The 11,121-nt window shown below is 43.6% G+C and overlaps 1 protein-coding gene across 1 annotated transcript; it reads right to left on the bottom strand.

Moving 5' to 3' along the window:
* Positions 1 to 15: 15 nt before the first annotated feature.
* On the bottom strand, positions 16 to 10,477 carry pcnx4 (pecanex 4). Its single transcript, XM_070842389.1, has 11 exons — positions 10,374 to 10,477; positions 7,964 to 8,738; positions 7,680 to 7,859; positions 6,697 to 7,235; positions 6,469 to 6,569; positions 6,054 to 6,176; positions 4,975 to 5,335; positions 3,193 to 3,296; positions 1,556 to 2,655; positions 1,251 to 1,437; positions 16 to 1,080 (listed from the first exon to the last, which is right to left on the bottom strand). The coding sequence occupies exons 2-11, from the start codon at positions 8,659 to 8,661 to the stop codon at positions 829 to 831; spliced, it is 3,645 nt and encodes a 1,214-aa protein (XP_070698490.1). The 5' UTR covers positions 8,662 to 8,738; positions 10,374 to 10,477; the 3' UTR covers positions 16 to 828.
* Positions 10,478 to 11,121: the final 644 nt, after the last annotated feature.

Below are 11,121 nucleotides of genomic sequence, written 5' to 3'. Positions count from 1 at the left end.
CCTGGCAAGTTTATTTAATAAAACATGACGAAACTGCTTCCGCCAAGCTATTTTATTATAAGTATATACAGTTACACATAAAAAAAAAAATCAACAATATGTACAAGAGACTATGGACAAATGCATTTTTCTTCATTCTAAATTGTAAACAAGTGAATTGTAAACAAAACAATAGCACTAAACACCTTACATACACACAGACACACACACACACAGCAAGACACATCCAAGGCACATCCTTGATATCTTAACAAAACATTAAAATTCTTGTCCCGTCTTTGTGGACATGGAGAGGAATCACCTGAATGTTTGTGAGATCTTAAAAAGTACCATAAAACCAGAGGTATTCAGCAGGTGTCTTCTAGAGGGGACGTGGGCACATTTATAACCACAAAACGTATCAATGGAAACCTATGGGGGACTCTTTCAATGTCCAAATGTTCAAAGGGAATTTTTTCCTCTTTAATGTGCTTCTCTCGGAGGTAGCCCACATTGTTGACAATATTTTGCAACTTGTACAAGAGTACACTGGTGATACCACTGCTTCTCCCTCTGTGCTGCAGGAAATGGAGCACCAGAAAAGTAAAACTGTGAAAAACAAAAGTAGGTTCCCATACAGATGTTATTCTTCTAAACTCATTGGAATCAACAGTTTCAAAAGTAAAACTCCAAGTTTTCTTTTGACTTTGATTTAGTTTCCACACAAATTTCCAAATAACTATAAACTTTGGAAATGGGATTTTGATTTTGCTGTGGTCGTACCGACTGAAAAGCATCCTCCTCTCCCTCTCGGGTTTGTTCAGCAGAAAGGGCAGAAGAAGCCACAGGTCAGAGGCAGGGGAAGTGAAGGGGGGCTGAGGAGTAAATGGGGTATCCTAGAGGGGGATCGGCTGCCTGAACAGTTAGGTTCCTTAGCATGAAGGGGTGAGCCTGAATGCTGTAGCGCTCCTCGTCATCATTAGTAGCATACAGCAGCTCCCAGGACAGGTTTGCCCACTGGCCTCGCACGCCCTCTCCATTCAGACGGCCCACATGCACTAGCTGCTCCTGCAGGGACAGAACTCGTCCTGTGTAGGTGCCCTGTGGAGAAAGGATAGTCAGTCATACAAATGTAATACTTGTCTTTCACTAAAATTAGCTTTTAAATAACCTCAATTTTATTCAAATTGCTGAATCAGCTGTAGGTATCAGCAGATGCACACTATATTTGTAGCTTAGACAGATTTAAACAAGGCCTTGTGTGTAATTACCATAGCGAGGTCATGTCCTAGAGAGAATAGGAAGGGTTTCTCCTGAAGGACACTGTCATGCCAGCCTTTCTCTGTCACCAGTCCAATGTACCAGTCCCTTTCATACTCCTCCAAGGTGGTGAACAATTCCTCAGGGGACTCCATGGGCCCTAGACTTGCTTGATCAAACAGCAGCTTGAAACTGAACCTGAAGGCGAACAAAACCATAGAGGCTGATTCAATCAAATATAAGTCATTTTTCTGGCATAAATAAGCTCTTGTGAGCAGAATTACCAAAATCTAGAAACTCTTACTGACAATTTTACCTGAAAGCACGAAGCGCAAGCTGGTAAAGTTCTTTACTTGAGGAGAGCCAGTCTAGTCCTTCCGTCCATGGTATATCTCCACAATAGAGTCTGTACACGTAACTGGGACTGGTGAATGCCGACTCTGCCCCCAGTGAGATGAGACATGAAAGTGCAACCTGTGCGTGCAGCTCTTTCAAGGCTTCATCCTCCTTCAGGGCTTTGGTCATGTCCTCTGAGGTCTCGCCCTGCACAGCAGGCCCAAACCGCCCCAGGGTGAACCGAAACCAGTCCTCTGGAAATAAAGGCCTGAGCTGCAGCAAGCGAGATGGTAGCAAAGGTGCTGTCCTCCACCCTGTCGGTAGGTTGAACACCTCCGATTGGGGGCAGCTGAAGTTCAGCTGAGGGAGAGAGCCGGGACTCTCTCTGAAGACCTCTGGGTTTTGTCCTCTATCCACTGCTGGCATCCCGATGCCCAGACCCAGAGGCTGCAGTGGCTGTAGGGCAGAGAGAGCCATGTTTTCAAAAAGACTGTCCATCTCCACAGAGCCTGGCAGAGAGGCTCCCGTCTGCAGCGCTGCGAGTCCAGGCTGGGCCTCTGCAGTCACTAACGCCACTGTCCGCCTGGCTGGTTGAGGTCCAAATAAGTCATCCTCATCCGACCAATCACCAAAGGAGGTCAAACTGGAGCTGTCCTGTCTAAACCTGAGAGAAGACACATTGGATTCCACCACGACAGTCTCGGGTGGCTGGTTACAAGTGGTCTGTGCCATCTGGGAAGACTGGGACTTTCTGCCTCCGACCCCTTCTTCAGCGCTCCATAGAAATCCTTTGTGTTTCTGCACACAGTATCGAAGGAGCAACCACACCAGCGCTTTCAGAAAGTCATCCTGAAGTTTCCTCAAGTTGTCATGAGAGTCGATGATGCCCGAGAGCACATTTCGGGCGTCAGAGTAGACTCTCACTGCAAGGGCAGCACAAGGGGTGAGGGCGTTCCCCCAGTGGAGGTTAAAACCCTGGGTGAATCCAAGCCGCTCGGGGCGCTCAAAAGCAGCCTCGAAGACCTCATCCACCCTTCGTGCCTCCACTGTGTGGCAAGACGTCTCCTGCAGCTCCAGACCCTGTAACAAACCACACTGCACTATTTAACCTTGTTGTAAATTACTGCAGTGATTCTCAAAAAGGACCAGTGTGTAGGATTTACTGGCATCTAGCAGTGAGATTGCAGATGGCAACCAAGTGGATGCCCCTCCCTTTCCAAGTGAGGAATAAAGCCATGGTGGCCAAAGGATTCGCAATCCCTTGCTTTTTCTGGTGCTAAATAATAGGTACGATCGTCTATTTGTCACAAAACTAAATTGTATTCCTTTTCTTTCTTCTTTGTCTTTCAACTGGTGCATCCTGCCACCATTCGTGTCACCAAGCAGCCACCTCAACATAAAAACACGAAAAGGCTATTGTTTGTCTGTTCTGGGCTGCTGTAGAAACAAGGCGATGCAACATGTTGGACCCATAAAAAGGCTCCTTTGAACTATTGACTATTTCGAGTGATTATACACTATTAAAAACATTGTCATGAATGCATTTCTTTCCAAACAGATTCCCCCTGAATCCCACACACTGAATCTTTAATAATAGATAACAGAAATATACAGCACCTTAATGTTGACTGTACAGTAGCCATATCCTCTCTCCAGGATCATTATCCAAACCATACGGTCCTGAAAGCGGCCAAGAAAATGGGAGCCTGGGGCTAAAGAGCCTACAGAAGGGACAGAAAATCATCAGCCATCCATGCTTCCAACATGTACAAATATATAGTGTGTAAATTAAAGGGCAGGAAGGAAGGGAAACACAATATATATATAAATAGAGACATCACGTAGCACACATGAGGGACTCTTGGTGCACATCCCTTTCATTTTACATCAGCTGTGTCTCTCTCTGCTGACTGTGTGGATAACATGGCTACTGGATGAGCTGCAGGGAGACGCGTACCATCACAGTTGTACAGGAAGGTCATGATACTGTTTTAACTGGCTGACTGCACAGAGATCTAAATATTGAGTCTTTTCTTGGCCTTGGCTTTCCATTAGTCTCCAAAAACTAACAGCTTTTTTACAATGTGTGCTTTTCATTTTGTGAGGCAGAAGACAGCAGGCAGACGTTTCTCTCAACACAGATGAACAGCAAAGGCAAGGTGATGGAGGCGTTTGTTTTAAGTTGGCTAGAGCTCGCTTCGCTCAAGAATAATGTCATGTCCCATAATGACATCTCAGAATAGTCCCTGTCGCTACCTCATGATGGGAAGTGACAAGCTGGGCAGACTCCTTTCCTGCTCACCACTCCATGGCCCCCAGTGTGAGCAAAGCAAAAGAACACTACAAACCGCCCTCGTTTGACTGTCAGCATCAACCTAACAAGCACTTATTCTGAATTATGCATCACAGCTACAGCACCCAAAGCTCACGCACACAAAAAATAAAAAAAAAACAAGATTGAGTGATGACATCACCTCAGCAGTTTTATTCAGGATTGAATCAATCCATAAATAATGATTTTCTACTTCTCTCTGATTCCCTACTGTTTTTTCCTCTTGCCCCCTCCTGATCGTGCACAGAACAAAATCCTTGCAGCAGCTCCGTTTGGCCTAAGAGTATTACGCGGTTAATGGTGCGGAAACATTTGGATGTAATGAATACAGATCAGAGCTATTTTTTTTGGGTCACTTCACAGGAAGCTTAACTGGATCATGCGAGCTCACATTACTGCCAGCGTTTCCAACGAGCTGCTCACAACAACATTCCTCTTACTATTAAACCATACGAGGTGATGGTTCGATGCTCTATGATCTGCATACTGTCCCTACTTGACCTGTGGGAAGGTTCAGTCAAAACACATTGTAGTAAAAAGATATTTGTATCTTTTAATACTGTTGGAGTTCTGTGGACTTGTGTATGCAGTCCTGTAGGCTGTAATTAACAAAATCAGAAAAGAGAAATAGTGTATCTAAATCCATTTTTTAAATCCATTTTTTAAACTGAAGCCACACTCAGTAATAATGAGTTTAATTTTAGATTCAGTTCTGAAACTCATTATCCAATAAATGAGTCAATGAATATGAGAATTATCAACTCCAAATATTTTGATAATTTCATTAACTTAGCAACAAGAACAAATGTTTGTAAGCTATTATCCGAATACTGATAACACTGGACACATTTATATACATATTTTTGATAATAAAAACAACTATGTGCAGCATTATTTATATCTAATAGAAATATACTTGTATGCTCTCAATGAACACTACAATACAATATTCAAATAGATCTGCAGATCTTATAAATTCTAAAATAGTAAACACTGTTTACTTGTAACATCTGAGAAAGATTAAAAGACGCCATAAACAGAGGAGATATCAAGCGAGAACAACTAACCCAGTGACCCTCTTGCAAAGGCTGTCCTCAGAGCACAGGCCAGACTTCCGCTCATCTGCTGGTAGAAGATAGAGTCTGGGCAGGGACAGGCGGTACCTACGGGGCCTGGCCAACTGCGCTGAGGCCTGGGAAACCCCACCAGGAAGATGGGCAGGGTGAAGAGGGGCAGCAGAGGGGCAGAGAGCAGGGCAGAGAGGGTCACCACCGCCAGCAGCAGTGGGCACAGGGAGGTGTTCAGAGCCAAGAGAGTTCCAGCCGACTGACGGCGCTGCTTCTTCTCTGTCCAAGATGTCACCAACACAGTCAGGGTGAACTTTAGCTTGGCAAAGAACTGGGTCATTCTGTCAATCAGGAGGCCCACCTGGATCAGAAACATACAGGCAAAACATGAAGAGCACTGAACCACAGAACCACCACCAGGTCTCATCAGCTGATGTCTGAGAAACAAACTCTATGTTTGAGTGATATGTGTGCTTTAGCTTTATTAGGTACAAATGCAAAATCAATCTAATCTAATACAACAGTTAGCTATAAAACCTTCCTTTAAAAGCATAATAACATTGTCAGACAGGTATTCAGCAGTGCTGTTTAACTTGACTGCATTATACTGAGACTGTATTATGCTGTTTGAGAGGGAAAGACTATTAGAATTTTAACACATTTTATGTTTCTGTGTTGTATTGTATTCTGTATTTCTATCAGATCTGTTGTATTGGATTACATTAAATTGTCCAGGTTTCCCCAATAAATAGGGCACAGATTATTTTCAATGTTTTTTTCACCAAGGCTCTCTATTTAACTGAAAAAATGTTGGAATATATTAGATGAAAGGAGCAAGATAGTTTCAGTACCCACAATGATTTTCCACGTTTAAGTTCTGACAAGATGGCTCCATACTGGTACAGGTGTGTAAGATGTATATTGCTTAGGTTCAGAAATTAGGTATCACCAGGCCAATGAGCTGTTATCAGTTACAGTGTAAAAAAAGTTCAGAGGTGTGGCAGCATTATTTAGGTCAGATTCAATCCCACACATAGAAAGATCTTATGCATGGTGACAAAAGGGGAGAAATGAATCACCAGAAGGAGCTGAACTCCAGTGCCCAGGTTGTCCCACCCTGGCAGCATGTTGTTCCCAGCTGCAAGCCGCACTAAGACCACCACCACCATCTGCAGCAGAGCATCCTCTGAACTCTGCCACACCTGCACAGCAACAAAGATCAACCACTGTGAGGAGCAACGGGCACAGAAATCATGCAAAACATACTCTGAGATTAGTCAAACTTCATTTCAAGAAATAAAAAAGGAAACTGCACAAATGCACCAAGTGAATGCTTTCCAGTGTCAAACTTTACAGTTTTATTTTAAACAAAGATCTATGATTTGTGCTGGTTATGTTAAAAATCTAACCGGAGTTAAGAATTATTATTTTAGTTATGGTAATAATTATATTCTGTATCTCAGCTTCACGTTAATGCTTAGATTATGAGCATACCACTCTAAAGGCTCGTGTGAATCCAACACTGAGGGAAACCTTGTGAAGCAGCTGCAGAGATTTGTCCATAGACAGGTAAGCAATCATTGCAAATGGAGACACTGTGAAGTAAAGCACAGAGTGCACGCAAGTCAAAAACACATTCACAGACATTGTGGTTTTCACACCTAAGAGAGATGTTAAGATTGCAGAGCATCAGACTTAAAGTACACATTATAACAAGCTCACCAAGATAAAGAAGGACTCTTCTGATTGCTGCAGCCGCGTATAATCCTCTGTTCCTCTGCTTGAAAGTCTGCACACTGGACATGCTTTTAGGGTACAAGGGATTGAGGAACACTCCTCCAAATACATATGCCCCCTGGATCTCTCTGAGAGCCCAGCAGAGGCAGAAGAGTACGAGGAGGAGGTAGCTGACAGGAGCCTGGGGTCCCGTAACCAAGCTCTGGGACTGAACTGAACCCAGGAAGTGATGTAACAGCCCGGCCTCTGCCATTGCCACCAGTAGCAGGCTCAAATAGAGCAGCAGCTCCCTGCAGCCCAGATTCCAGCCAAAGGAACTGGGAGGCGGAGGTGTCGACCCTCCTCTGCGAAATCCGCGGTCCTCAAAGGCTAGCCTGGGACCTCTGCAGAGTGTGCCAACCTGACTGAAGTCCAGGCTCAGCAGAAATCCCGTAGAGATGGAGAAGAGAACCACACCCAGTGTTGACGGGATGAAGTAATTACACACAGCTATGCCGGCAGATACGCCAAACATCAACAGCAGCCTGTAGAACAGCATGCACACAAAAAGACAGGCTACTGTCACACTTCATTTCAATGAATCTTTTGAGGACTGGTTTCCCACATAACAAGATCAGGATGTGAACGTACAAAAACTGTGTTTTTCTCAAACTGCTGCTGTAAAAACACTGAAGCTCCTGTTTTATAACTGGATGTGTGTGTACATATACAGTGGGGCAAAAAAGTATTTAGTCAGCCACCAATTCTGCAAGTTCTCCCACTTATATATATCTATATATAGATATAGATAGATAGATAGATAGATAGATATACACATATATATATACACACACATACATATAGATAGATATAGATAGATAGATATAGATATATCTAGGCTCTTGGCCCAGACAGAAAAATGACATTTCTCAATATCAGTGTAAAAGTGCAAATGACATCTAAGACAGAAGCGTGTTCTTTCAGTAAACCTGAGGTTGCTGGACATGGGCGAGCCTCCTAAGCCAAACACGAGAGCCTGCTCCATGCCCCAGAGGAGCAGGGCATCCAGGGGAGGCAGTATACCTAGTGCCCACAGTAGAGGTAGGAAGAGGAACACCACATGGAGAACCTGGCTGGCCAGTTGGAGCTCAGGAACAGGACCTGAGAACCTAAATAAGAGCAAAGCATTGGTATTTGTTATGAAAGCGATCATTGTGCAATACATTCTTTAAGGCTTTTCAACTAATCAGACAACTGTGCTGCTGTTGCTCACCTATCAGCCAAATCCACGGCAATGAAAATAAAAATGTAGAGTGGCCGGGTGAGTGGCGTGATCTCATAAGTGTCCTGTGCCTGGAAAGTGGCCGTCTCTGTGGCTGTATTTACAATGAGGGAATACTCAGCTATACACAGTGTCACCCAGCTCAAGACAAAGACGACCAGGGATACGCCAATGCTGCCGTAGAGAGCGGTCAGTCTGCCAAGGAACACATACCATGTCCCAAAGCCACAGAGCACCCCAGCTAGGACTGTATGCAGCACCACGTTCAGCCCAAACCTCTTCCCAGGGGCAATGAATCGCATGGTCTCTGGGCTGACACAGTGGGTGAATTCTACCTCCTCTTCATCAACCAGGATGTTGGGTGCACCAAGTCTCTCCACTGTGCCACTCCTCCGAACAGCATACAATGCCAGGGCCTGGACACCCGCTGCAGCCCCAAACATAAGCATACCAGAGAGCACTGTGGCCTGGATCTCCTGAAGCAGCTGCAGCTGGCAGAGCAGGGTACCAATGCCCCCAAAAAGCCATGGTGTCAAGAACAAGACTGCCTGGTTGACATAGACATATGGTGGGGCACAGTAGCCCAACTTGAAGCGTGGACCCCCCAACACTGTCTGGGGGAAGCGCTTCCAGAAGAACTCCTGCTTGTACTCATTAAGAAGGGGCACATCTGGCCCCATTCTGACCATTCCCAAAGGGGTGGCAGGTCATCTCCACACAGCTGAAGGAGGGTGTCCATTCATCGTCCTATACAAAATGAATCTGTCTGCAATGAAGCACATATTCAATTAGACATAACATGATATACAACAGCTGCAGCCCCAGTCAGTGTCTCCCATGTAGTAATATTACACAAACTGGAGTTAAATCGCTAGAAAATAATAGTTTTAAACTGCAATATTGGGGTTCCATTGAATGAGCAGTGATTGATAATTACATATAATTTTATTACTGATGCAATTTTACACTTGAAAGTCTGATGTCTGATGAAGACAACGTTGCCAGGGCATCCCTGAAACTGCGTGCACAATTATTAGGCAAGTGAGTATCTTGACCTTATCGTCACTTTCATGCATATTTTCCAACTCCAAAGCTATATAAACTTGAATGCTAATTGGATTTAAGCATTATCGGGTGATGTGTATTTGTGTAATGAGGGAGGGTGCGGCCTAAAGTGATCAGCACCCTGTATCAAGGTGTGCATAATTATTAGGCAGCTTCTTTACCTCAGACAAAATGGGCCAAAAAAGAGATTTAACAGACTCTGAAAAGTCAAAAATTGTACGGACTGACGGACCAGATGGATGGGCCCATAGCTGGATCACTAATGGGCACAGAGCTCCACCTCAAGTCAGACGCCAGCAAGGTGGAGGTGGGGTACTGGTATGGGCTGCTATTATTAAGGATGAGCTAGTTGGACCTTTTCGGGTTGAAGATGGACTTAAACCCTATTCAGAACTTGTGGGCCCTTCTTAACCGTGAGATTTACAGTGAGGGAAGACAATACACCTCTTTGAACAGCATTTGGGAGGCTGTGGTTGCTGCTGCACGAAAAGTTGATCATCAACAGATCAAGAAACTAACAGACTCCATGGATGGAGGGCTCATGACAGTTACTGAAAAGAAGGGTGGCTATACTGGTCACTGAATATTTGTTGAAATGTCAGAAGTGTTTATTTGTACATTTCGAGTTGTTTATTTGTTATTCTTACTCTAATAAATGCAAATAAACAAGTGAGATGGGAAAGTTTTAGTTTTTCATTTAGTTGCATAATAATTGTGCACACATATTCTCCTGAGAAAGTCAAAACTCACTTTTCCTTTTGTTAAATACTCCGGTTTGAGTTTTATTAACATTTTGGATTGACTGAGAGCACTGTATTTCTTCAAAAATAAAATTAATCCTCAGGAATACAACTTGCCTAATAATTGTGCACGCAGTGTATGTATAAACTGTCGTTAGCACGTCATAAAACACGTCTCTATTAAACACTCAAATGTTTAGAGAGCAAAGAGATCACAAATATACATGGGATTTATAATGTATAGCATAAAACGATGAGATGCAAGACAGGAGCAACAGCTGCTGAGTTGCCATGAAAACACACCACAGGAGCAGTAGCTTACAGATGCGCTAACGTGTGCTAGCCTGTTCAAGCTAGCTACCGAGCATTACGAGTCACACCTCATATAATCAAACCAGATTATTAGCGATGAGTAAATTGCTTTCTTGACCTCCCTGAGACGATTTTTTTTTATCTCTTAGCTAGCTATGTTATTGTTAGCTAATGTTAGCGATGCTATGTCTTTTCAGCTTGACCATCCTTTAGCTTGCTATTACTAACAGGTAAATTACAGCAGGCTTGCAACCTGCGGCATCACTAGTGTGAGATAAACTTACCGTGACAGCAGAATAACCAACTGCAGATGAGCTTTTTAATAATATTTGACGATATAGGTCGTATTATGGGGAAACAGGCGGAAATCACCAGCCTTTACATTAGCTGCGAGCTAACCGCTTGATAGCCAAGCAACATCGGCATGATACACACACAGACTGTAACCAATAGGAGAGGAGACGAGAGGGCAGCGCGTCCTCTGATTGGCTGGAAATATACGAACCCCGCCTCCTACACTACATAGGCCCGCCCCTCAACAACTGCGCGCACACACAAACACGTACACACACAAACATACACATTATTAACACAAAAAGGAAGAACATAAATACATGTTTGTTGTGTCCTTTGGATAAAGACACAGGGGTGAAATATTGCTAGACATTGTGTGTGTGTATATATATATATATATATATATATATACACACATGTATGTATGTTTGTAATATAATGAAGATCTATCAGCACATTAAGATAAAGCACTAATGGTCAATGTTGCCCATCTGAGAAATGAGGCTGTATCTGTAGTAGCTCCTCACATGTGACACAGTCTGAATGTAAGACACTAAGTATTTCTCTGTATTTTCAGTATTAACTCTTTCATCAGAAGCTACATATTTAGTAAAACAGGCTGCCCAGTTTTCAAAAGGCACGAGCCACAGGGAAACTCAGATCACCCTCCACTAACACCTACACACACCTGTCCAGGTGTGTTCACCATATGGGTTTATACTTGACGTGTGTCCCTGT

This window comes from Pempheris klunzingeri, chromosome 13 (genome assembly GCF_042242105.1).
Source record: "Pempheris klunzingeri isolate RE-2024b chromosome 13, fPemKlu1.hap1, whole genome shotgun sequence".
NCBI classification, from domain to species: domain Eukaryota; kingdom Metazoa; phylum Chordata; class Actinopteri; order Acropomatiformes; family Pempheridae; genus Pempheris; species Pempheris klunzingeri.
Note: the sequence above shows the minus strand (reverse complement) of the source record. Positions and strands in the feature narration are given on the sequence as shown.

Bases quoted from the DNA above. Each gene is read 5' to 3' on its own strand.
- pcnx4 (XM_070842389.1), bottom strand. From the start codon at position 8,661: ATGGTCAGAATGGGGCCAGATGTGCCCCTTCTTAATGAGTACAAGCAG. The intron at 7,236-7,679 runs GTTTACTGAAAG...GCTGTTCTACAG, and splicing joins CCCATGTCCAGCAACCTCAG to GCTGCTGTTGATGTTTGGCG. The intron at 2,656-3,192 runs GTGCTGTATATT...GGTTTGTTACAG, and splicing joins ACTGTACAGTCAACATTAAG to GGTCTGGAGCTGCAGGAGAC.